The 27909-nt window shown below is 47.2% G+C and overlaps 1 protein-coding gene across 1 annotated transcript in view; it reads left to right on the top strand.

Moving 5' to 3' along the window:
* Nucleotides 1–27909, top strand: part of MARK1 (microtubule affinity regulating kinase 1) — a 149683-nt gene that overhangs the window by 89535 nt on the left and 32239 nt on the right. The window contains exons 5-7 of the mRNA XM_073556791.1: nt 2014–2079; nt 23170–23240; nt 26410–26466. Of these exons, the coding sequence (XP_073412892.1) occupies nt 2014–2079; nt 23170–23240; nt 26410–26466 (194 nt within the window). The remainder of the gene's footprint in view (nt 1–2013; nt 2080–23169; nt 23241–26409; nt 26467–27909) is intronic.

Raw genomic sequence — 27909 nt, 5'->3', positions numbered from 1 at the left:
TATTATCTATTTTTCTGTTATCTATCTATGTATTATCTATCTATTCTCTGTCTATTATCTCATATTTATCTATTATCTACAGTCATATGTTAAAGTTTGGGCACCCCTATTAATGTTAACCTTTTTTCTTTATAACAATTTTGGTTTTTGTAAAAGCTATTTCAGTTTCATATATCTAATAACTGATGGGCTCAGTTATATTTCTGGATTCAAATGAGGTTTATTGTACTAACAGAAAATGTGCAATCTGCATTTAAACAGAATTTGACCGGTGCAAAAGTATGGGCACCTCAACATAAAAGTGACATTAATATTTCGTAGATCCTCCTTTTGCAAAAATAACAGCCTCTAGTCGCTTCCTGTAGCTATTAATGAGTTCCTGGATCCTGGATGAAGGTATTTGTGACCATTCTGTTTACAAAACAATTCCAGTTCAGTTAAGTTTGATGGTCGCCGAGCATGGACAGCCCGCTTCAAATCATCCCACAGATGTTCAATGATATTCAGGTCTGGGGACTGGGATGGCCCTTCCAGAACATTGTAATTGTTCCTCTGCATGAATGCCTGAGTAGATTTGGAGCAGTGTTTTGGATCATTGTCTTGCTGAAATATCCATCCCCTGCGTAACTTCAACTTCGTCACTGATTCTTGCACATTATTGTCAAGAATCTGCTGATACTGAGTTGAATCCATGCGACCCTCAACTTTAACAAGATTCCCGGTGCCGGCATTGGCCACACAGCCCCAAAGCATGATGGAACCTCGACTAAATTTTACTGTGGGTAGCAAGTGTTTTTCTTGGAATGCTGTGTTTTTTAGCCTCCATGCATAACGCCTTTTTGTATGACCAAACAACTCAATCTTTGTTTCATCAGTCTACAGGACCTTCTTCCAAAATGTAACTGGCTTGTCCAAATGTGCTTTTGCAGACCTCAGGCGGCTCTGTTTGTGGCGTGCTTGCAGAAACGGCTTCTTTCGCATCACTCTCCCATACAGCTTCTCCTTGTGCAAAGTGCGCTGTATTGTTGACCGATGCACAGTGACACCATCTGCAGCAAGATGATGCTGCAGGTCTTTGGAGGTGGTCTGTGGATTGTCCTTGACTGTTCTCACCCTTCTTCTTCTCTGCCTTTCTGATATTTTTCTTGGCCTGCCACTTCTGGGCTTAACAAGAACTGTACCTGTGTTCTGCCATTTCCTTACTATGTTCCTCACAGTGGAAACTGACAGGTTAAATCTCTGAGACAACTTTTTGTATCCTTCCCCTGAAAAGCTATGTTGAATAATCTTTGTTTTCAGATCATTTGAGAGTTGTTTTGAGGAGCCCATGATGCCACTCTTCATAGGAGAATCAAATAGGAGAACTACTTGCAAGTGGCCACCTTAAATACCTTTTCTCATGATTGGATACACCTGGCTATGAAGTTCAAAGCTCAATGAGGTTACAAAACCAATTTAGTGCTTCAGGAAGTCAGTAAAAAGTAGTTAGGAGTGTTCAAATCAAGAAAATGATAAGGGTGCCCATACTTTTGCACCGGTCAAATTTTGTTTAAATGCAGATTGCACATTTTCTGTTAGTACAATAAACCTCATTTGAATCCAGAAATATAACTGAGTCCATCAGTTATTAGATATATGAAACTGAAATAGCTGTTGCAAAAACCAAAATTGTTAACATTAATAGGGGTGCCCAAACTTTAACATATGACTGTATCTGTTATTATCTATATCTATTATCTATCATCTATATCTATCTATCTATCTTATCTCTCATCTATATCTATCTATCTATTATCTCATATCTATCTATGTATTTATCTATTATCTATCTATCTATCTCAGATAGATATATACAAGAAAGATAGATACGAGATGGATAGATGATAGATATGTAATAGATAGATAATAGATAGATACGAGATAGATACATATATCTGTCTTATCTATCTATTATCTATCCATCATCTATCTATGTATCTTCCGCCTACTAATTCACCTTTCTCATTCTTTCAGTAAAACTCTTTGAAGTCATAGAAACAGAGAAGACGTTGTACCTAATAATGGAATACGCCAGCGGGGGTGAGTCTGTTCCTCATACATGTGCCCATCCGTGTCGGGTCACCGATTGGATGAGCCTTCTGTATCTTTCTCCCGACACCATTGCTGGAGTTTGGCGCAGCACGGTAGTGACCCCTGGATTGCAGGATTAATGTCATGTTACTTTTCTCACCTTGGGTATAATATGGACGGCGGCGGCGCTGTTACTTGTCACCATCAGTCGCCATTTCCGTGTGGCTCGATTGTCGCAGTTTGTACAGATGGTGAATGTGAACGCCGCCTGAGCGTGCAGAGCTGAATCCTCGTGTGTCGCTTCTGTTACAGTCAGGTTACTGTAATAATATAATTTTTTTTTTTTTTTAATCTATTAGCCTTTTTTATCCGGAAGTTTTTAGCTTATCAGTATGACTTCATTTCTGACCACCGTATGTTATTATTGATAGTTTGTTAGTGGAATAGGCGCACCGATTAGTTTGTACATTAAAAAAAGAAATCACTTAATTAAAAACATAAAAATACTCTTTCTCCATCCAGTAGCTTTTCTTCATGATTGTGGCTATTTCACAATTTTTTTTTTTTTTTGTAATTATCTAAAGGGGTCAAATATTTTGTGCTAAATGATTTGGTAACATAACTTTATAGCAATTCAAGCTCTGAATGTCTAAAACAAAACTCCAAATCCCCTGCAGTCACCACCAGGGGGAGCTGAGGAGCTAACTGCATACTGATTGTACAGAGGAATAAATAGGTTAAAGGGGTTGTCCAGGCTTATGATATTAAGGACTGTACCCTGTGAGTATCTGATCATGATATATATGTGCTTTCAGGAAAGCAAAGTTTGATCAGCTTAGAGAGGACCTTCGCCGAATTGATTGAGACAATGTCCTCAAAAATAGGAGCACAGAAAATAAATGGGAAATATATAAATCAGTTTTACCCACCCACTGCGAGCTAGCCATACCGTACAGAAATAAAAGGGCTAGGAACAGGAGAACACCAATGTGGCTAAATAAGGATGTAAAAAGGGCAATAAATAACAAGAACAAGGCATTTAGGAAGCTACAACAAGAAGGCAATGAAGAAGCATTAAAAAGTTATAGAGAAAAAAATAAAATGTGTAAACAAATACATTTAGCAAAAGTGGAAACTGAGAGACTCATTGCTAAGGAAAGTAAAACAAACTCCAAACTATTCTTTAATTATATAAACAGTAAAATGATTAAAATTGATGGTGTCGGCCCTTTAAAGAACAATGAGGGTGAAATCATAGAGAGCGATGTGGGAAAAGCAAATGTTTTAAATACTTTTTTCTCAACAGTGTTCACACAGGAAAAGGATTTGCCAGGGGAAATGCAGAGTGATAATGTAAACTCCCCATTAAGTATTACCTGCCTAACCCAGGAAGAAGTGCAGAACCGCCTTAGTAGGATTAAAATTGACAAATCACCAGGCCCTGATGGCATTCACCCTCGGGTATTAAGGGAGTTAAGTAATGTGATAGACAGGCCTGTATTCCTTATATTTAAAGATTCTATAGAAACAGGGTCTGTTCCTTTTGATTGGTGGCAAGCAAATGTGGTACCAATATTCAAAAAGGGGTGTAAAAGGGAACCTGGAAACTATAGGCCGGTAAGCTTAACATCGGTTGTGGGTAAAATTTTTGAAGGGTTTCTAAGGGATACCATTATGGAATATCTCACTGTTAATAAATGTTTAACTCCATATCAACATGGATTTATGAAGGATCACTCCTGTCAGACTAACCTGATCAGCTTCTATGAGGATGTAAGCTCTCAAATGGACAAGGAGAATCATTGGATGTCATTTATCTCGACTTCTCTAAAGCATTTGACACTGTCCCACATAAAAGATTGGTAAGTAAGATGAGAAAGCTTGGGCTAGGGGAAAATGTGTGTAGATGGGTAGGTAGCTGGCTTAGTGATAGAAAACAAAGAGCGGTTATTAATGGGGCATCCTCAGATTGGGCCTGGGTTACTAGTGGGGGACCACAGGGGTCTGTATTGGGCCCCCTACTATTTAATATATTTATTAATGATCTAGTGGATGGCTTACACAGTAAAATATCAGTATTTGCAGGTGATACAAAACTATGTAAGGTAGTTAACACAAAGGAGGACATTTTGCAACTACAGACAGATTTTAGTTAATTGGAGAATTGGGCTGAAAAATGGCAAATGAGGCTTAACACAGATAAGTGTAAGGTTATGCACATGGGAAGGAGAAACAGATGCTACAATTACTTACTAAATGGGAAACTGCTGGGGAAATCAGACATGGAAAGAGACTTAGGCATCTTAGTCAATAAGAAGATAAATTGGAGTGCCCAGTGTCAGGCAGCTGCCACCAAAGCAAATAGGGTCATGGGATGCATTAGAAGAGGTCTGGGGATACGAGATGAAAACATAATTCTCCCTTTGTACAAATCACTCGTCAGACCACACTTGGAGTATTGTGTGCAATTTTGGACGCCGGTGCTCAAGAAAGACATTACCGATCTTGAAAGGGTTCAAAGGTGGGCTACTAAAATGATAAATGGAGTTGGTTCACTACAATACCCAGAAAGGTTATCAAAATTAGGTCTGTTTACTCTAGAAAAGAGAAGGCTTAGGGGAGACTTAATATATATGTACAAGTATATCAGAGGGCAATACAGAGATCTCTCCAATGAACTGTTTGTACCAAGGACTGTGACAAGAACAAGGGGGCATTCTCTTCGTTTGGAGGAAAGACAATTTCTGCACCAGGATAGAAGAGGGTTCTTCACGGTAAGAGCAGTGAGGCTCTGGAATTCTCTTCCTGAGGAAGTGGGGATGGCCAACTCACTGAATGAATTTAAGAAAGGAATGGAGGCTTTTCTTGTGAGTAACAGTATAGAAGGTTACGAATAACAGAATATTATAGGTAGATGGTTGACCCAGCTTTGGGGAAGGAACTTTTTTCCCTATGGAGAAAATTGGCTTCTACTCTGTGGGTTTTTTGCCTTCTCCAGGATCAACAATGCAGAACAGCTGCACTAAAAATAGGCTGAACTAGATGGCCATAAGGTCTTCCTTCGGCCTTCAAAACTATGTTACTATACATATATTATATAAATATATATATATATGACTATTACTTGCCATAAATATCTTTTTTGACCTAAATGCCGCTGTTCTCCTAAATCCAGCGTTGTGTTTCTTTTGTTTCTGCATTCTCCATTCTTCTTCCTTGTATATATAAATCTGGTATTTTTATCCAATTGGGCATGGTCCTCAGGGCCACACCCATAGAGAAGAGTTGGAGACCACACCCACTTGTATAACAAAGCTAGATTAATATACAGGGATGAGAGGGCCATATTTCAGGAATGGAGAGGGTCAGGAAGAAACCAAAAACAACGTCGGATTCTGGAGAACAGTTACATTTACACCAAGTAAAAAAAAAAAAATTATGTATTTATGACCACTGGATTCCTAGTTGATTCCTACGGTTTCCAATTATCCTTTTTCTTTCAGTAGAGGAATTTGACTGGAACTTCTCAATGACAGGGTCCTGGGGGGTAGGACCACCACCAATCATACTTTCATGACCTGTCTCAATAACAGAACATACAAGTAAAACAAAACGATAATCGTAGGACTGTCCCTTTAAGGCACAAATAAATCAGTAGTTTTTAGGAGATAAGATTTACTACACTTTCCTGGGGCCAGCTGTTCCACCTCTACTCAGTAAATCATTCTCTCTGGGGTTGGTTATAGTAGTACGATACACTGAGAATCTGGGAAACGTTTATTAGTCTATTGTTTCTTTGATTCTGGATTAATTTTTAGGGTTTTGTCTGAGAAATATGTGGTCGGAGTGTCGCAAAGCGCTATGGATAATCACTACTTGTTAGGTGGGTCCCTTGAGAATAATCTGATCACAAAGTATCTAGTGATCATCTGTGATCGGTGGGGATATCTGTCAGTAAGTGTGCACTTTCCCTGCAGTGCCACCATAGGAGAAAAGAAGCATTACACTGTGCTTATGGGTTGTATGTATAAATGTGAGACAGACTGAGAGACGGCTCTCTCAGATCCGGCCAAAAGATGAAAATCTCGAACAAAGTACCCCCCCTCATCTATTAAATGGACAATTCTTTTAACCATACAGCTTTATATAAAGACAGAGACCCAGATTCCAGCGATGTATCACTTACCAGGCTGTGAGCTGCTGTTTCAGTAAAATTAGTCTCTTAAAATAAACAAAACAACAACTTACCATACTCACCCTCCCCGGGTCCAATGATGATTCTCCGCTGCTGCTTACGGTGCCAGGCATTGTTTGTAGCACTGACATCACAGATGATCACTGAGCTCAATGGCCCAGCTCTTGTAAAGGGAACACTCTGCTCAGAGCTGCGGAGTTCACTGATTGGCTTTGGGAGCAGTGGCGGAGACTCAGCTCGGGACCCAGGGAGGGTGAATAAAGCACTGTTTTACAGTGATTTTCTGAAAGTGGACAACCTCATTGAACAAAAAGAAAAACTATAAAAGTTTGGTATCGCAGTTAGTGATAAGCGAACGTGCTTGTTTAAGGTGTTATCCAAGCATGCTCGTGTCCTAACCCGAGTGTCTTCGGCGTGCTCGAAAAATATGTTTGAGTCCCCGATGCTGCATGTTTCGTGGCTGATCAGCAGTCGAATCACATGTAGGGATTGCCTAACAAACAGGCAAAGCTTCACGCAGTGTGAAAATAATTTTTAGCTGAAGTCTAAAAATTATCAAGCCCGAGTTTGTAACTGTTTTCCCATAATTCTGTGTGTTTTACCACAATGCGTCATTGGTTCATAATGCTAAAACTCACATTCCCAATATTAGTCTGTACAAAGGGGGGGTTAGGGTCCTACTCATCTAGCTCAGTATCCAGTTGTCATGCCTGTCGTGTCTGTTATGCTGCATGACCCCGGGAGCAGTGTGCACGCGCACCTCACTGTTATGCCTGTCGGGTCTGTTATGCTGCATGACCCCTGGAGCAGTGTGCACGTGCAACTCACTGTTATGCCTGTCGGCTCTGTTATGCTGCATGACCCCAGGAGCAGTGTGCACGCGCACCTCATCTCATGGACACACCGCCTCCAGCAGGGCGAATTTATATGACACACGCGACCCTGGATACACCGCCTTCAGTAGGGCGAATTTAAACAATAAAACGTGCAGCCGGATACACCGCCTCAAGCAGGCGAATTTCAGAATTACATGTAAAACTGGATACACCGCCTCCAGCAGGGCGAATTTAAATAATAAGGGGAAACAATTAGAATGGTGGGCCCTGCGATAGGGAACGGGGACGTGGAGACCTTCTGCACTCCCCTGAGCCAGTCTGTACAACAGTCCCTATACAGGCTCCGCACCTGTCGCCGAGCTGGAACCTAAGAACCCTAGCTCGCCCTGCACCTATTCCTCACTAGTGAAATGGACGGTGCAGAAACTAATCCCACCACTGCACTGAAACACACATAAGGGAAGTCACAAAACAGGGGTAACATCACTTAGCTTTGCTCTGTTGCTCTTGCTCCCAGCAGCAGAGTCCACCACCATAATGCAGCTTTCCTCCTGAATAGCTGCCACCAAGCTCTGTCAGAGCTGCAAGGAAATCCCTTCTGACTCCTTCCACACCAGGGCTCTGACTGAGCTGCCAGGACCTCTCTCTAGATCCTTCCTCCACCAAGGATGGTTGAAATGAACACTATCACCAACAGTGATTGCAACACCTGACACTCTTTTATAGGTAAGAACCAGCAATCACACCTGCTTTATAATCATGTGCAATAACGCTCACCACCACCGGGGCAAACTAGAACAAAAGACACCACTGTGTAATAATCCTAATGGCCACCGGGGGCAAAACCAAACTTAAGCACACAGCATAAGGAAAAAAAAGAGGTTACAAGTGCATTTTATCTGTCATGATCCAGCATAGATCATGACAGCTGCCTGCCGTTGCTGGTGTGCACTCGTGCTTTACTTCATGGCTATACGCCATTGCTTGTGCGCACATGGGCTTCATCTCATGGCTGTGCGCCATCGCTAGTGTGCACGCGTACCTCACTATGGCTGCATGCCGTTGCTGGGTGTGCGCCCGTCTCTGCTCTGCCTGCTGCAGTCCTCTCTATGGTCCTGGGGAACCGAATCCAGCAATCCTCTCTATGGTCCTGGAGGACCAGACTTAGTGGTCCTCTCTTTGGTCCTGGAGGACCCGACACAGCGATACTCTCTATGGTCCAGGAGGACCTCATCCAGCAATCCTCTCTATGGTCTTGGAGGACCCGACACAGCAATCCTCTCTATGGTTCTGGAGGACCGAATCCAGCAATCCTCTCTATGGTCATGGAGGACCAGACTCAGTGGTCCTCTCTCTGGTCCTGGAGGACCCAACACAGCGATTCTCTCTATGGTCCAGGAGGACCTCATCCAGCAATCCTCTCTATGGTCCTGGAGGACCCGACACAGCAATCCTCTCTATGGTCCAGGAGGACCTCATCCAGCAATCATCTCTATGCTTCTAGAGGACCTGACCTAGGAGTCCTCTCTATGATCCTGGAGGAACGACCCGGAAGGCCTCCCCCATGGTCCTGACCCGGAAGTCCAGGTGCTAATGCTCTATATCAGACCGCCCCTTCCTATGGTCGGGGCCTGAGTATCGTGTTGCTTCCCTGCTAGGCTGTTTGGTCTGCTCGGTCGCTCCCTGTATTCTGTGCCTCTGCACTCTGCCCTGTTGTGCTTCTTCACACACGCTCTGTGCTTGTACTTCGTCTGGTGTCTTGTGTTCGTCTGGTGTCCTGTACTTGTCTCGTGTTCTGTATCTTGCCTAGTGTCCTGTGCCTTGCCTTGTGTGCTTTCTCTGTACTCCGTCTTATTGTGCTCCTTTAGCACAAGCTCTGCTTCTTTCCTTCACTCTGTCCTATCGTGCTCTCTTGCACAAGCCTGTTTCCGTACTGTGCCTCGCCGTGCAGTCTGTACGCGCTTTGGCCATGTACTCTGCTTCAAGCCTTATCTTTTGTATTCTGCCTTCCCGTGCTCCTTTAGCACAAGCCCTGTCTTGTACCTTGTGCTTTGTCTGTTACCCGGCTCTGGGCTCTAGCATACGCTCCGCTTCTCTTTCTTGTACCCGGCTCTGTGCTTCAGCCTACATTCCGCTCCTTGTTCTGTACTTTGCCTTGCCTTGTTTCTTTGCGTGCCCTTTGCACGCGCCTGGCCTTCCCTCACCCGCCTGTTTGTGCCTCAGCCGTGCCCGCCTTGCTCGTGCCCGCCTGCTTGTGCCTCAGCCGTGCTCGTCGGCCAGTGACTTAGCTGTGTCCGCCTGTTGTGCCTCAGCCGTGTCCGCCTCAGTCGTACCCGCCTGTCTGTGTCTCAGCCCGACCAGCTAGCCAGTGCCCCAGCCGTGCTCTCTGTGCTTCCTTGCACTTACGCTGTCTCTGCACTGTGCTTTGCGTGCCCTCTTGGCACGCGCAGGCCCTAGCCTGCTCCTTAGCATGCCTCCCCGTGTTCTCTAAAGCACGCACAGGCCCTAGCCTGAACCCTGGCGTGCCTCCTAGCAGGCACAGGCCTCTGCCTGAATCCTGGTGTGTCTCCTATCACATATCCTGCCTAGAACCCTGTCTTGGACCCTGGTGTGTCTCCTAGCACGTATCCTGCCTTGAACCCTGCCTTGGACCTTGGCGTGTCTCCAGACGCGCACCATGTCTTGAACTTTGGCGTCCCTTCTTGCCTGAACACTGGCTTGCCTGCCGGATGCTCGGAGCCTGCCGATCGCTGCCAGAGGTCCGGAGCCTGCCGATCGCTGCCAGAGGTCCGAAGCCTGATGACTGCGGCCTGATATCCGTAGCCTGATGTCCGTAGCCTGTCGATCGTTGCCAGATGTCTGGAGTCCGATGCCACCTAGCCCTTGCCTGAACCCAGGCGTGCCACCTAGCACGTACCATGCCTTGGACCTTGCCGTGCCCTCACACGCACCTTGCTGTGTATCACTTTGTCCTCGTAATTATGTCTTGCACCTGATGTTACCCTGGGACCACGCTTTAATGAAGATACCCTGAGACCACGCTTTGTCTTTGTTGCCAGACACTCGCACTTGTGTCTTCCTTGAGCCGGTCGTCTGGTTCCAGCAGTCGTGGTGGCTCACCCCCTTGGTCTTGCCCCTGACACTCCCTGTATAGGGGGTGGTTCCTCACAAGGTCAGCTCGCCCTAGGTGGGTGGGTGCCACAGCCCAGAGGGTCCACTCTAGAAATTGACTCTAGTCAGAAGCTGACTCCGTCACACCAGTCCTGTAAGGAAGGTTGGGAATAATTGATGTGGACCACCCACCGGACTCAATCAATCTGTGCAGCTCCTTCTCTTCTTACACCCTGCTGATCGTGGAATGATGACGTGATGAGCTCCCTTTAATTAGAGGGGTTTTATACCGTTTGGAGGTGGAGAGTGCTAGATGTCTCTTTAGACAGCATTTGCCAAACATACATAAGTAAATCAGAGCATACGTGTTGTCTACCAGAACACAGGACCCTGCAGAATGATGGATTCTGGTGCTGACCTGCGGATAATGCGGGAAGCCACCATATTGATAGTTCCCGGTGAGTTTTGCTTTCCTCTCGTTATCTGTCTCCTGTGGTCTTGAAGTATTTTTGAAGACTGGCTGGAGCGTGTCCTAAGGGGATGATAAGATATCATTGACTGATCGTTTCCTCCTCGCTGTCCGCCATGAAGGACTAATGACTGGTGACTCCGCACTTCCAGTAGATGATATAATTTCGCAGACCTATTGCTGGGTCAGACATGTTTTCCGAAAACTATGACTTATTTATAGGACCTCGTACTTTTGGGAAATAATGTCCTCTAGGTTATTGATCGGAATTTGGTAAAAATCGACATTCATGATTAAAGGGGGCAGTCCAGCCTCGGGGAGTCCCTACAGTGCAGGAGGCTGAGAGAAACTTAAAGGGATTGGTGGGTTCCTAGAGGTCAGACCCTCCCCTGTCAGGCTAAATGGGGGAGGAATAGGGTTAGAAGGATTACGGCCCCCGTACACTTTAGAGAGCTGTCTGATAGCTGACCGCTGTCTCCCCCAATCACTGTTTTCTCTATGGGAGAGACACTTCTGACGGTTTATCACTCAGAGAACAAAAGGATCGGTCTTTGGAATTCCAATGTGCCGATTCTTTTCTCCCCAATATCACTTTTCAGGGAAGAGTAGGGAGGTCCCGCTAACCCAATAGACTGTTGGCTAATCCCGCCGATATCATTAGGTTTACCCGACTTTAATATGTATAAGGCTCTATAATGTAAAGCGGTCCTGTCCCAAGTAATCAATCTCTTAGACCTGATGAGTCTGATGTACTTACTATGAAAATCTATAACACAATGTGTAATCGACATATTAGAAGAGGTATTTAAAAGAACTCATGGGTCCAAAAGCCATGGCGACTGGCGAATAATCGAGGAAGTTGATTATCGGCTTGTATTGACATTCTAGAAAGCTTGAATATCATCGTTCTTGACAGCACGTCGGCCCTTGTATACATGACATTTGCTGCCTATTACATGATATTCTTTGCACACAAAACTATCGTTTTACTGATCGTTCAGTGCGCATAGAGGTGTGGGCAGCCTGTCTAAGCAGTCTATTGAATGACAGCCAATCGGCGGTCATTCAACGCCACGTGATCGGCATGTGTAAATGTGCCCCAAGTGTATTTAGACTTCGTCCATCCAGCGCGACTGACAGCTGCAGCTTGCACTGAGCTGTGTGAGATCTCAGCTGGAGGTGGGACATTCAGCAGCTGTCAGTCAGGCTAGGTGAGCAGAGCTTCATCAGCAGCATGGGAGGAGGGACACTGAGGAGTTGTTAATCAGACTAGGTGGGTAAAGATTCAGCAGGGCAGGAAGGGAAGGACAGTGGAGGGGAATCTGTCTGGCTAGGAGGGTGGAAATTCAGCAGCAGGGAAGAAAGACTCTGAGGACTTGTGAATCTGGCTAGATGAGTGAAGACTCAGCAGAGAGAAGGGAAACTGAGGAGCTGTCAGTTACAATAGATGGGCAGAGAATCAGAAAAAGCAGGGAGGAGGGACATTGAGGAGCTGTCAGTCAAGCTTCATAGGCAGAGATTCAGCAGTAGCAAGGAGGACCAACATTGAGTGGCTGTCAGGCTACATGGACAGACATTCAGCAGTAGCAAGGAGGACGAACATTGAGGAGCTGTCAGTCAAGCTTCATAGGCAGAGATTCAGCAGTAGCAAGGAGGACCAACATTGAGTGGCTGTCATGCTACATGGACAGAGATTGAGCAGCAGCAAGGAGGAAGGACAGTGAGGCTCTATCAATGAGACTAGATGAACAGTCAGCAGAGGCAGGGAAGAGGGCCATTGAGGACCTATCCATCGAGACAAGATGAGCAGAAATTCAGCAAAGGCAGGGAAGAGGGACCCTGAGGTGCTGTCAGTCAGGCTAGATGAGCAGAGAATCAACAGAAGCAGGGAGGAGAGACACTGAGGAGCTGTTAGTCAGGCTAGATAGGCAGTGTTCCATAGACTAATCAAAGGCACGGTGTGTTTACAGTAAGGACCTATTAAATCAGGCTAAGTGGGTGTACATTAAGTATAAACTTTCAAAAAAGTTTGTAAAACCATTCTAACTTGTATTTTCACAGTAAGTACACCCGTTTCATCAGGTCTGTCAGTTCTATATAATATGAGCAGATTGCATTTTGAAATCTGGTGATCCGCTTTAAAGCAGACATAGATACATAACAGTAACAGGTTATTAAATTTAGTGTGGATACATTTCTTAAAAATTCTCTAAAGTGATAAAGTTCTCACCGTGGGGAGCGACCACTAGAGGGAGCTCACTGTATACTCTTCTGTAGGATCCTAATGGCATCCAGCAGCCTGGTTGAATTATAATGGGGTCACCTGGTTTCCTTCATGGTGTCCTTAAGTTAAGTTTCTGCTATTAGAGAGTTGTAGGAAGTTTCATCTCACAATTCTCCTGACATGTCGGTTTCAGTAACTTATTTTGTCCCCCATTAAACCATTCCTCTCTTATTCCTTCTAGAAATGTATGAATATGTGGACAGCTGCCTGGTTGGTCGCTGGGTGTGACTCTGACACCAACCAATCAGAGCTGACAATGCTAGACTGTATGGACACACCCCTTGTGGGAAGGGAACGATCACGCCCAGTTATAAGTTCATTCATGAACTTCTAGGAGGAATAAAAGAGGAACGGATCCACGTAGAGTTATAAGAAAAGATGATTCCGAATTGTTATTTCATACATTATTTAAAAAACACAAGTCAGGAATGCCGACAGAGTCCCTTTAAGGGATCATAATTACTATTTCCTGAGTCTTCCGGACAGTTTATAAAGATTATTCTAATCAGAGCAATTACGCTAGTTTGCTGTTTTATCTCATGACCATAGGTATTGTGCTGATGGGCAGAGACAGTCCCTAGGACAGGAGAGCGCTGAGGGGGCTACCACCGGTATTGATGCAGACAGACGCTTATTCACTGGAGTCCGGATGAAGAGTTTTCTTATTGGCCTCGTCCTGTCATCCATGCCAATTTCATTCTGTCTAGATTGATAGAAATTTAGTAGATGAGAAGTAATATTGCTGAGGAATGTGTGGCCCGATCATTAAATTCTATAGCGCGGGGCTGATTTATAATTTCTGCCTGTGTGTGACATCGGCGGCCGTACCCGCCGATGCCCCTTTAGCGGCGGTGCCCGCCGCAGCTTCCTCTCACCTGCCTCCTCCTGCTCGCGCGTCCTTCCGCGCTGCTTGCCGCTCTGCTGCGGGTAACCGCGCCGGCCTTAGGCCGCGCGCGCGCGTTCCTCCGGCCTCTGTTGGCAGGGGGCGTCGCTAGGGGAGGGTCTGTAGGGCGCACTTCCGGTCTCCGCATATATCAGGCGCCCGCTCCATTCTGAGGGCGCCTGATGATTGTTTGTGACTCGCAGCACCCATCGGCCTCACCTTTTTCAGTGTTCCCTGCCTATCCTTGTTGCTCCGTTGTCTGCCCTGTTCCTGGTCCTTGTCCGTCAGCCTGTCTCCTTCCGTGGTCCTCCCTGTACCTTTCCTGTAGTCTTCCTGCCATCACCTTCTGCCTTCCTCCCCGCTACTCCTGCTCTGTCTGCCAGTCCTCCGAGTCGTCCCTGCTGGCTCCGGCTGTCGCGGTTCCGCCCCCTGTGGTCCTGCCCCTAACGATCCCTGTACAGGGGTCGGTCTTCACCAGGTGCGCTCGGCCCAGGGGCTTCGGATCCGCGATCCAGGGGGTCCACTCTTGGACGTATTGCCAGAGGCGTCACAGTATCATCAGGCCATGGATCCCGCCGGTGCCGCTGCCACCACACAAAAGGAATTACTTTTCCTTCGTGAAAATCAGAGCCGGATAATGTCCTTTATGAAGTCTATGGACACCCGGTTGTCCGCCCTGCAGACCTCTGACCCCGGACACGCTCCCCTCTTAGTCAGCCTTCAGCAGGAGCTCGCGCAGCAGCGCGACGCCCAATCCCACATCTTGGGTTACATGGCATCCGTGGATGACCGATTACAGGCCCTGCAATCCTCTGCTGCCGCTGCAACTTCCTCCCCGGATGTAGCCTCTACCCCGGCTCCCCGTCTGGGCAAACCCCCCAGGTACAGTGGAGATCCCAAGTTATGCCGGGGCTTTTTAAATCAATGCAGGCTACATTTTGAGCTTGCCCCTCTTCAGTACCCCACTGACCGCGCCAAGGTGGCGTTCGTTGTGTCCCATCTCGAGGGTGAGGCCCTGTCCTGGGTAAACCCCTTATGGGAGAGAGATGATCCCGTCGTGTTAAGCATACAGACCTTCTTAGAAACCTTTCGCAAGGTATTCGATGAACCGGGTCGCTTAGCGTCCTCCACTGAGGCCCTTTTTAACCTCCGCCAGGGTTCCCTCACAGTGGGGCAATATGCCATCCGCTTCCGGACCCTCGCTTCTGAGTTGGGGTGGAACAATGAGGCTCTGGTAGGAGCCTTTTGGAGAGGCCTCTCCAGTAAGATTAAGGATGAGCTTGCCGGGCGTGACACTCCCACCACTCTGGAGGACCTTATTTCGCTAGCCACTCGCATAGACCTCCGCTTTCAGGAGCGCGCTCGAGAGGCAGTCGGAGAGAGGAGGTCCTTTAGGCTGTATCAGGCCCCCGTCCCTCGTTTCCCGGTATCTCCCGTTAGCACCGCTCCTGAGCCTATGCAGGTCGATCGTGTCAGGCTGTCCGAGCAACGCCGCAGGGAGAGGATGACCAAGGGTCTCTGCCTGTACTGTGGGGGTGCCAACCATTTTGTGCGTACTTGTCCGGAGAAGCCAGAGAGATCGGGAAATGCCTCCACCTAGGTCAGGTAAGAGAGGACCCCCTAGGTGATCAAAATTCCTCTCTTCCCCTTACCCTTTCTGCTTTGCTAATTACAGGTCGGGGGCGTGGATCTGTGGAGGCGTATGTGGACTCGGGTGCTGCCGGTAATTTCATCCGCCAGGAGGAGGTTGATAAACTCCAGATTCCGGTGTTGGTATTGAAGAACCCTCGCGCTATTTCCTCCGTTGACGGTAAACCTTTACCCGGACTCATCACCATGGTTACCGCCGAAGTAGACCTTCAAATCGGAGCTCTCCACCTCGAGAAGATTGCCTTCTATGTCTTGCCACAACTAGCCCATGCTGTTCTCCTAGGGCTTCCCTGGCTCAGACGGCACGAGCCTGTGATTGACTGGCGCTCTGGGGAAGTTCTCCGTTGGGGGCACTCCTGCCAGGAGCACTGCCTACGGGCTCTCACGCGTCCCCGTCCATGCTTGAAGCCTGCCGACCTCCCGGGTCTACCCGCACCCTATCACACGTTTGCCGACGTGTTTAGCAAGAAGGAGGCGGATTCCTTACCCCCTCATCGCTCCTATGACTTCCCTATCGACCTAGTTCCTGGTGCCACTCCTCCCAGAGGGAGAACTTATCCTTTGTCCCCAGCAGAGACCTCGGCTATGTCGGAATATATACAGGAAAATCTGGCCAAGGGGTTCATCCGGAAGTCCTCGTCCCCTGCGGGCGCAGGCTTCTTCTTCGTCCGGAAGAAAGATGGGTCCCTGCGACCTTGTATTGATTACCGGGGCCTGAACAACATCACGGTTAAAAACCGGTACCCGCTCCCGCTGATTCCTGAACTCTTCGACCGGCTGAGGGGGGCCAGAATCTTCACGAAGTTGGATCTGCGGGGAGCTTACAACTTAGTCCGAATCCGAGCGGGGGACGAGTGGAAGACGGCCTTCAATACCCGGGACGGCCATTATGAATACTTGGTCATGCCGTTCGGTCTCTGCAATGCTCCAGCGGTGTTTCAGGAATTCGTAAATGAGGTGTTCCGAGACCTACTCTATTCCTGCGTGGTGGTGTATTTGGACGATATCCTCGTTTTCTCGACCGACCTCTCCTCCCATCGGAGAAGTGTACGCATGGTCCTGCAGCGCCTTCGAGAAAATCGTCTTTACGCCAAGATCGAGAAGTGCCTTTTTGAGCAAACAGCCTTACCCTTCTTGGGGTATATCATCACGGAGTCCGGTCTTAGGATGGATCCGGAGAAGCTGTCCGCGGTACTCCAATGGCCTCGTCCAGTTGGCATAAAGGCCATCCAGCGTTTCCTCGGCTTCGCTAATTATTACCGGCAGTTTGTACCCCACTTCTCTACAGTCACCAAGCCCATTACGATCCTGACCCGTAAGGGGACGAAGCCTAACGTCTGGCCTTCTGAAGCCGAGGACGCCTTTCTGACCCTGAAGCGCTCGTTTGCCTCTGCTCCGATCTTACACCGTCCAGTGGCTAGTAGGCCCTTCATCCTGGAAGTTGACGCCTCCTCCACTGGAGCTGGGGCAGTTCTCTCCCAACAGGCTCCATCTGGACGTCTTGTCCCCTGCGGGTTCTTCTCCAAATCCTTTTCTCCCGCGGAGTGCAACTACTCCATTGGGGACCGGGAATTATTGGCCATTAAGATGGCGCTGGAGGAATGGCGATATCTGCTCGAGGGGGCAGTGCACCCCTTTACTATCTTCACGGACCACAAAAACCTGGCCTACTTGCAATCTGCCCAGAGACTCAACTCCAGACAAGCCAGGTGGGCTCTGTATTTTTCCCGTTTTGAGTTTAAGCTCCATTTCCGGCCCGGCAGTAAGAACATCAAAGCTGACGCGCTTTCCAGGTCTTTGCAGCCACCAGAGAAGGAGGAGGACCCATCTTATATCATCGAGCCGGCTAAAGTTATCTCCGTGGCTCCCGTGAGGTTCTCTGACCCTCCGCCTGGCAAGACCTTCGTTCCTCCAAACAAACGTCTGGAAGTACTGCGCTGGGGTCATTCTTCCAAGGTTGCTGGGCACGTTGGGATTAAGAAGACTCTTTTGCTTCTGTCCCGGTATTACTGGTGGTCCTCTCTCCACCAGGATGCAAAGGACTTTGTAGCCTCCTGCAGGACTTGTGCTCAGAACAAGATTCCAAGGACTCTGCCCTCCGGCCTCCTTCATCCGTTGCCTGTGCCAGAGGCTCCTTGGCAGCAAATCGCCATGGACTTCGTGACTGATCTGCCCCGCTCTGCAGGATGCACTACCATCTTGGTCGTCGCTGACCGCTTTTCCAAAATGGCCCATTTTATTCCCCTGGTCGGACTGCCATCTGCTCCAAAGTTGGCCGAAATCTTTATCCACCACGTGTTCCGGCTACATGGTCTCCCTCTGCGAATCGTGACCGATCGTGGGGTCCAGTTTACTTCCCGATTCTGGAGGGCCCTCTGTCGGCTCCTGGGCACGTCTCTCGACTTCTCCTCAGCGTATCATCCTCAAACCAACGGCCAAGTGGAACGGATTAACCAAATTCTGACCACCTACCTACGCCACTTTTCTAACGCCCATCAAGATAATTGGGTCTCTCTTCTTCCTTGGGCGGAATTCGCTCATAATAATCATTCCAGCGAATCAACGTCCAAGACACCGTTCTTTGTGGTAACTGGGCTAAATCCTGGGGTTCCATTGCCTTTTTCCGCATCATCCGGAGTTCCTGCAGCAGACACTCTCGCCAAGGAGTTTTCACAAATTTGGAAGGAGACCAGAGAGGCGCTCGAGCTGGCCAACGTCCGAATTAAGAGACACGCGGACAAAAGACGAAGGGATCTACCCCCGTACCAGCCCGGGGACAAAGTCTGGCTTTCTACCAAACATATCCGCCTGAAGGCCCCTGCTTACAAATTAAGTCCTCGGTACATCGGGCCTTTTGAAATACTTGGGCGCATTAACAAGGTAGCCTACAAATTGAGGTTGCCGGCGTCACTCCGGGTCCCTAACGCCTTCCATATCTCGCTCCTCAAACCTGTGGTCTTGAATCGGTTCCAACCAACCTCCATGTCTTCTCCCTCGCCCATTTGTTCTAACAATGTCTTTGAAGTAAAGGACATCCTGGCTATGAAAAGGGTCAAGGGTAAAACTCTTTTTCTTATCGACTGGAAGGGTTTTGGCCCAGAGGAGAGGTCCTGGGAGCCCCGAGAAAATGTCGATGCCCCCCTTATCATGAAAAGATTTCTGACCAGCCTCAGAAGGAGAGGGCATATGGGAGGGGGTACTGTGACATCGGCGGCCGTACCCGCCGATGCCCCTTTAGCGGCGGTGCCCGCCGCAGCTTCCTCTCACCTGCCTCCTCCTGCTCGCGCGTCCTTCCGCGCTGCTTGCCGCTCTGCTGCGGGTAACCGCGCCGGCCTTAGGCCGCGCGCGCGCGTTCCTCCGGCCTCTGTTGGCAGGGGGCGTCGCTAGGGGAGGGTCTGTAGGGCGCACTTCCGGTCTCCGCATATATCAGGCGCCCGCTCCATTCTGAGGGCGCCTGATGATTGTTTGTGACTCGCAGCACCCATCGGCCTCACCTTTTTCAGTGTTCCCTGCCTATCCTTGTTGCTCCGTTGTCTGCCCTGTTCCTGGTCCTTGTCCGTCAGCCTGTCTCCTTCCGTGGTCCTCCCTGTACCTTTCCTGTAGTCTTCCTGCCATCACCTTCTGCCTTCCTCCCCGCTACTCCTGCTCTGTCTGCCAGTCCTCCGAGTCGTCCCTGCTGGCTCCGGCTGTCGCGGTTCCGCCCCCTGTGGTCCTGCCCCTAACGATCCCTGTACAGGGGTCGGTCTTCACCAGGTGCGCTCGGCCCAGGGGCTTCGGATCCGCGATCCAGGGGGTCCACTCTTGGACGTATTGCCAGAGGCGTCACACTGTGCAAAATGTACGATTGCAAAAAAACCCCCCACAACTAATAAAGTGTGTGGGGGGGAGGGGAAGGGGCACAGTTGGGGGGGAGGGGAAGGGGCACAGCTTTTTTTTCTAAAGTGTCATACAGCCCCCTTAATATTTTACTGTAGACTAAAGGGGTTGTCTAGGGGAGAAGACCCCAGGTGCATATGCTCTGATAGGGCATGGGGATATTTTGGAGGGGTGGTGGGGAGATTCCTCCTCAGGATTGTATGACTTAAACATTCTCTGCTTGTTAAAAAGGTCCCTTTAAAACAACATTACAAGACACCCCCCCCGAAGATCAGTTATATGTATAGAATAACCTGAAATTAAAGTGTTCAATTTCCCTGCAGCACTCCCACAGGAGAAATTAGGGATTGCATACTGTACAGGTGTCTCATGAAGAAATGTTCAGGTCATATTTGCTGTTAGTTCATGTGGACATCATATATAGGGGTGTTACTGCTCACAACCCCCATTACGAACTCCAGAGATCTGTACGAGGGTCTCCCATTTGGGAAGACCCGAGCTGGTGGCCACTATGTACTTCTACCTTTCCCCTGGGTTGTCCATGGGTTTGTTTGGCAAAATTAGCTGAGCTTGCTAAAGGCAGGACCCAGTATTGGTGGGAAAGACTGAAAATAAAGTGTTCTGTATCCCTGCAGCACCACCGCAGGAGAATGAAGGTATTACACACGTTCCATTGTAATCAATGGGCTGGACAGAATGTGGGTCCTCCAGTGAGAGAGATCATCTTTGTAGCCTAGAGATGAAGATCCTGAGCGGAGGATCTTTCTCCATTAACACAGAATTGAGAATGTGGTTACAGGGGGCTTCTAAATTTGATATCCCCTTAACCCCTTCCCAATGTAAAAGGGCGAGTCAAGAGCTGAGCCAGCAGCGAGCTGAGCTAGCGCCGGTTGCTGCTTTTTTAACTATTTAAGTGCTGCTCGTGTGACACAATCGTTCTGGCTGCGTATGGTGGGGGCTGGCTGAAGAGTTGCCCCATCTTAGTGCTTCTAGTAAAGGAGACTTCATAGGAGAATATGCATTTTATTATGTAATGCAGTATATAGACCGAGTGATCAAACAATGACAAGTTCAAGTCCTCCAAGAAGACTAAAAAAAATAAAATAATAATAATAAAATATATAAAAATGTTGCATCACCCCCCTTCTTTTTTTAGTTCAGAAATAAGTAAAAAATATAACAACAATAAAAAAATAAATAAAAATCAACTGTATCACAATAATAAAATTTTTAAACCATAGGTTAAAGGCCAAAAAAATGGAAAAAAAACAAAAACATAGAAACAACAAAATTGTCATTTTTCGACTGCTAAACTTCACCCCCCAAAAAACCATCAAAACTTAGTGCAAACCATAAAATAGTATTGATAAAAAAACATCATCTGGGCACGATAAAAAGTCCTCACACAGCTCCACTTACGGAAAAATTAAAAAGTTACACCCCACCTCCCCAAAAAAATGAAAAAAAAAAAATCATGTATAAAGTTCTAAAAAAAAAAAAAAATCGATATGTTTACAGAAAAATTAAAAAGTTGTCTCTTGGAAGAAAAGGAATTAAAAAAACAAACAAAAAAAACCAGTGGAAAATCACCCGGTCTTAATGGGGTTAAGCAGCTGATAAAAGTACGCTGTGTTCTGGCAAAATCTTAAAGTGGTGACATCCAGAGTTTTTACTTACGGTAATTAGACTGCATAAGTTTAATGGCGATTTTGGCAGCGGTTGTGTCCAGCTGCGTAATCGGCCAGAAGTTGGATTCCAAGCCAATCACTTCATCCCCTATCACGTTACCGCTGCATCAGCGTTTCCCAGGACATTGGATCCCGCGCTGCTGGTTATCGCCTCCGGCTAAGTGGCAGACTGGTGAATCCAGCGTGAGAGCAGTGATTAATGGCACATCGGCACATGACGCCATCATCGCGTCCCGGGACGGAAGTCTGCAGTTTCTAAAACGAGGTCTGCTGATCTTATGGACAGAATTTATATAAATATTTCTGGATGTTCACAGCCTTTCTCCAGGCAGCAGAGTGGCTGCTAACAGGGAGCAATAGACTGCTTTCATCTGCACAGTAAGTAGAGATAAGAAAAACTTTCTTTAGTGGTCCCTTAAGACGTAACTCATTCACAAGCAAAGGGAAAATTACACTTTTACATCCCCATAAAATAGGCAGACTGCTCCCTCTCCCGACTCTTCCTCGGTAGAGCGCTCACAGATTGGGGTGAAACCCCTTGCAAATGGAAGGATCGGACATCAAAATTTCAACCGTCGATTCCCCCTCTCCCCACAACATCATCCTTTGGAAGAGAGTTTGGATGCGCCAGTCTCCCTGGTAAGTTGTGGGGGGGGGGTATCTGACTCCTGAGACCTTCACCGAAAGCCTAAAAAGGGTGCTAAAATGCCCCCCGCTTCAATGGCATGGGGGGATCTGACTCCTGAGGGTGTGTGCACAAGGTGCGTATTCTGCTTAGGAATTTTCTGCACAGAATTCACTAAATCCGCAGGTCAAATGACCTGCATTTTTCCTGCGGATTTAGTGCATTTTTTTGTGTGATTTTAATGCATGTTTTGTGCGGTTTTCCACCTGCGGATTTCTAGAATGGAGCAGGTGGAAAACTCCAGCAAAAGCGCACAAAAGAAGTGACATGCTGCATTTTTCATTCCGCACCAGATCTGCTCGGGGGGGAAAAAAAGCAGCATTTTGTTTTACATAGAAAAGATCCACAGCAGAATCCGCACCGTCTGCACATACCCAGAAACCTTGACCGAAAGCCAGAAAAGGGCACTAAAATCCCCCTGCTTCAATAACGTAGCAGTCAAGCATGCACACTTCCCTCCATTCGGGGTCTCAGTGGCTGGACCCCCACCAATCATGTAATTACCACCTATCCTTAGGGTACGTGCACACGCTGCGGAATGCTCTGCGGATTTAGTAAAAATTCGCAGGTAAGTCCGCAGGTCAGAAGACCTGCGGTTTATCTGCGGATTAGGCTGCGGTTTTGCCCTGCGGTTTATCACCTCTACAATGGAGGAGATGGCAAACCGCAGCGGAATCCGCAGAAAGAATTGACATGTCATTTCTTTCTGCAGATTTGAAACCGCAGAAAAATCCGCAGCGTCTGCACTGCGGTTTCCATTTCCCATAGGTTAAACTGCTGCAGATCTGCAGGACCAAAACCGCTGCGGATCCGCAGCAGAATCCGCAGCGTGTGCACACACCCTAAAGATGAGTGATAACTGACTAGTATCCATTCAGTAAAACAGAAGGGATCCCATACCAGTCGGAAATTACTTACATTTTAGAACAGTCACAAAGAGTTCCCCTGGTTTGGAGGAAACTTGTAATACTTCACTTTTCCTGCGGGGCTGCTGTAGGGAAATTAAACGGTTGTCTCCAGGTTCTTTTGTATCTGTCTACTCTATATACGGTATATAATTTGTATTATTTTTTGCTTCTTTTTTTTCTTTATTGTGTGTTATGATGCTTTATTATACACGTCTAAAGCTAACATGAGCCTCCGTCTGATTTTATTCATTCTGTGAGTTTGATATAGAACTAATTTTTTTTATTGTTTTTAAATCACAATCCAGGATGTTTAATAATGTACAAATTTAATTTGCTGGGTAAAAAAAAAGCAAAACAAAAAACCCCAAATTAAATGTGTTTTTGCTGCAGCAGCTCGGGGGTTAAAGGATCCCTCCTCTGATTCACACTGTATTTTTTTTTCTTCATCCCTATAAATTGCAATGAGCGTGCCCAGTCATGACCCGTGTGTAATAAATGTGTTTATTTCTTGCAGGCGAAGTGTTTGATTATTTAGTGGCCCACGGGAGGATGAAGGAGAAGGAGGCGCGGGCGAAATTTAGGCAGGTAAAGAAGGAAAGGAGCAGCTATTTATAGTCTGCGTGACGTCTTTTTCGCGTGGAGGTTTTCCAGGTGGTCTGCTCTGCATTAGCCTTCGCTCGCCGCGCGCTCGGAGTATGACTCGCTGGCTATAATAAGGTGGCGGTGGGGGGTAGTGATATTCGGGGATGGGAGCTATTTTTAGGCGGCTCGTGTGCACTTGGTTTCCTTTGCTGTTTAGCATTACGGCTCCGGCTTCCGCATTGACGTCGGGAACATGGCCGTGCGACGTAGGATGGCTAATTGCCTCCTCATGTCATTTCCAAGAAATTCAGCCCCTGTGCTTTGATCTCTGGGTACTATAAAATTGACGCCAGATGGATCTGAGCCAAGCTAATAACTACATTTTCTTCTCTCAGTTGGGGCCAATTCACACGGCTGTGATACACGGACCCCGTAATGGTCAATGGCACAATTTAGAGAAAAAAAAAATTGCAACATGCTCAATAAAGGTGAGTGCACACATCGCGGATTGAGTTGCGGATTTGCAGGTAAATCCGCAGGTAAAATGACCTGCGGATTTGTCTGCGGTTTGCCCCTGCGTTTTGACACCTGTAAAATGGAACAAGTGTCAAACCGCAGCGGAATCCGCAGAAAGAATTGACATGCTGCGGATTTAAAACCGCAGCAAATCTGCAGCGTGTGCACTGCGGTTTTTAAAAGCCATTGGATAACATTGTACTGTACTCTGCTTGCAGATCTGCAAGAAATTCCGCGCCGTGTGCACACACCCTAAAACCTAAATCCCGCGCAGCGCGCGCGCGCCCCTCAGTGGTGTCGACAGGCGCAGAGAATGCAACATGGACAGCCGGCATCTCTGCTTCCTCTCTCCTCTTTCTCCAACATGCCTGATCCCTGACTTCTGCTATCGGGGAAGAGTCCGGACACAATGAAACAATGTCCGAATACAGACCACGATGTCCGGACCGTCCACGGGTCTCCTAAACAGATATGTGACGCTGTTGAGTTCGGATCGAGTTGACCTGCAGCCGGTCCGGACATCACCGTTTGTCAGGGGTGCTGCCAACTGGACCGCCACCAATCCGATGCTAATGATGACTATATAGAAGGTTTTTCCAAAGCAGCTCTGGAGCCCTTCATAACGCAGGCATGTGGCAGTGAAGGGGTTAACCCAGTATACACCAGTTGGAATGATCAGCCGTGCATGAATGGAAAATCCTCTCTCTCCCCCCAGTGGATTATTTTCCAGCAGGGCAGGTCCGTGCACTAGATCCCGACGCTGCTGCTGCTCGACTGGTGCGGGGCGGCAGCTGTTGGCATTCTGCAGGGGTGAAGGCTATAAATACCCGTCACGCAGTGAACTCTCAGGATCAGCGCCATCATTAGCTTCTTTCTGTTGCCCGTATACTTTCTTCGCCTACTACAGTTTGGACGCTGTCCAGGACGCTGTCCAGGCCGCTGACAATCCCGTATGGGAAAATATCTAGACGTGCCACAAGATACTGATGCCAGTGTCCTTTTCATAGACCCAGCATTGTACATTTGTGCCCTAGGATCACGCTGCATCACATCTCAGTGACCACAAATCTGCTGTGTTATGGCGGCTGATAACCGACCCTATTCTTTTGCACCATTCCTTTATGGTAGATGTAGAGTAAGAGTGGCACAGGCGTCCACCCTGGAGCCGATGATCGTCTGTCTGGTGACAGCCGAGCTCCAGCTCTAATGGCAGAGATCAGAGACCCCTCTAATCTCGGCCGCTTAACCCCTCTATTGCCTCATTTATGAGAGAATGCAGGATATTGAAACGAGCCTCCTGCTTATGGCAGAGTAGAATAGGTTCGGCTCGGTTGTCCACCCTGGAGTCTGTGATCTGTTGTCTGCCGACATCTTATCTCTTCTAATGTCAGGGATCCGAAAAATCTCCAATCTCGGCTGTTTATCCCCTCTATTGCCGCCATCAAGACACACAGCCGCTTCATCAAAGAGGCCTCGTACTTATGGCAGTGTTGAATAAGTACTTCCCAGTTATACACTCTGGAACTGGTGATCAACAGATGACAGCCGAGCTCCTACTCTAATGCCCGGGGTCATAGAAATCTCTAATCTCGGCTGTTTATCCCATCGATCGCCACCATTAAAAGAGACTGCTGCATAATGAAACAGGCCTTCCCCTAATGACAAAGCAGAATAAGTACGGCTCGTTTGTCCACCCTGGAGTCTGATCGGCGGTCTCTTGTATTGGCAGGGATCAGAGAAATCTCCGATCTCGGCAGCTTAGCCCTCTGATTGCTGCCATTAAGAGAAACTAGAGCTTGATCAAGGAGGTCTCCTGTAGAATAAGTACTGTTGGCTATCGACTGACTGATGACACCCTAGCTCATTCTCTAATGGCCGGGATCAGAGAAATCTCCGATCTCGGCTGTTTGTTCTCTTGATTGCCGCTGTCAAGAGAGATTGGAGCGTGATTGAAGAGGCCCGTTCTTCCTGAAGAATAAGTATGACCCCATTATCCACCCTGGAGTTAGTGATCCTCTGGCAGATGACAGCCGAGCTCTTAGGATTCTCCTATCTCTGCTGTTTAACCTCTCAATTGCTGCTGTCAAAAGAGACTGCAGCGTTATCAGAGACCTCCTCCCTTTTATTTGAGACATTTTCTACTTATGAGTGGTTGCCATAACCATATTTGCTTCGGTGGAGCTCAGCGGCAATGCCGGACGCAGCCTGTAGACAGAAGTGGCGCTGGTTTTGGAAGAAAGACACCAAGGTTTTCTAATACTGTTACTGGGACGATCCCGAGTTGCAGTAACAGGCCTTTGCAGCCATAGATGCCACTGAAGAGCCGTGCCCAGGGACAGCGGTGGTGCAGCTACATTTCTTAGGGTGTCTATTCCTTTTAAAGGGATTGTTCCAAAATCAAAACTTATCACCTAATCTGATTTCCAACAGTAAGACATAAAAATGTCTAAAAATACAAGAAGCAAATGAAAGCTTACAACCAAATTAAAGCTTACAACCAATCGGACTCCAGCTCTTACTTTTTCTTTTGAAAATGTATTCTAGTTGTTGCTATTGGCACTCACTCCACTTGTCCAGTTTTATTATATCTCACCCATCAATGTGATGATGGTAAAATACCTCCATGCTGACTGTTTCCTTTACTTCTTTTATTTAGATCGTGTCTGCCGTGCAGTATTGCCACCAGAAGTGTATTGTACATCGAGATTTAAAGGTAGTTATTTTTTTGTCTTTTGATATTTGTGGATTTTCCTTGTACTTTTACTTTATGACATTTTTTTAGCAGTTTTTTTTTTATGATTTTATGTCTTTAACTGTTTATTATAGTGACATGATGCAGGAGCTCCCTTTGGTGGTGACTGTGCAGACTGCAGGACACTAATTATATATATATATATATATATATATTTATTTTTTTTTTACCTATTTTACTCATTTTAGACTCAAAAAGAACATCCGTTGTATAATCTATTTATCCTGTGCATAAATAGCAGGATTATTGGACATCCTCTTGAATATTTTCATTATTGTAGGATGATTTTTATTTTATAATGACATTATAACCAATTCCCCAGCTATATGACAGTTTCCATAGCAGCATGCCGTATGGTCGTGGTACCGCGAGTTGCATCCAAGCAGGAGGCATTGGTATAAATATCTCCCCCTCCAGTCTGGCTCAGATTGTAAAATACTTGGTGGCGGGAGTTTTTTTTTTTTTTTGCCTCCACCAATACATTAACCTAAGTACTGAATTATAGGGAATACAAATGGGGCATCTGCACAAAGGCCTCTGCAATATTGGGGCCTCCGACACCCAGTTCCCTACAGCCCTTTTGTATATTTATGCTGGAACAGTACACCATCTAGTGGTCATTCTTGGTACTGCAGCTAATTAGGCTTAATAAGCGCTGAGCTGTAGTATCAAGAACCACCACTAAGTTGATCATTGTTGGGGTGTCAGTTGTCGGTTCCCCATCAATCTGATGATGATGCTATCCTACGGCTTGGTCATCTGTCTCTTACTACTAGACAAACCCTTTGCGGTACCTGTACACCTTCAGTAACTATTGTTCCCGACCCCTAAACACACATGAACCGCTGCCTGACAGCTCTATCCTGTCCACACATGGAGAAATGCAAAATGTCCCATCATAACAGATTATATCGGGGGGTGGAAAGGAGTCGGGAGACCCCCTTATATGTAGGGTAATCATCTGGGAATCCCCTTTAAAATGGGTTCCAGAAAAGTTTATTGGTTGGTTATGGAGCTGCAGTACCACACACAGCCTATGGACAAGAGTGGCGCTGTTTCTGTAAGTGAAGCAGACACCTGCACAGCCTCAGAGGGACCCTCACAGCTCTTCCTTGGGGGAGAGCAGGAATTTTAGAGCCGATCTGGAATATGCTTAGGCCTCTTTCACACTTCAGTTTTTTACAATCAGTCACAATCCGCCAGGTTTTGAAAAAAACGGATCCTCTCTCTCTCTCTCCTCGCTGCGATTCTCTCTCTCTCCTCTTTTTCCAGGCTGCGATTCTCTCTCTCTCTCTCTCCTCTTTTTCCAGGCTGCGATTCTCTCTCTCTCTCTCTCTCTCCTCTTTTTCCAGGCTGCGATTCCTTTAAAATTCTTCATTTTGCGGATCCGTCAAAAAAACGGAT

This window comes from Dendrobates tinctorius, unplaced genomic scaffold (genome assembly GCF_039654945.1).
Source record: "Dendrobates tinctorius isolate UK_male_01 unplaced genomic scaffold, ASM3965494v1 ptg000239l, whole genome shotgun sequence".
Taxonomy (NCBI): Eukaryota; Metazoa; Chordata; class Amphibia; order Anura; family Dendrobatidae; genus Dendrobates; species Dendrobates tinctorius.
Note: the sequence above shows the minus strand (reverse complement) of the source record. Positions and strands in the feature narration are given on the sequence as shown.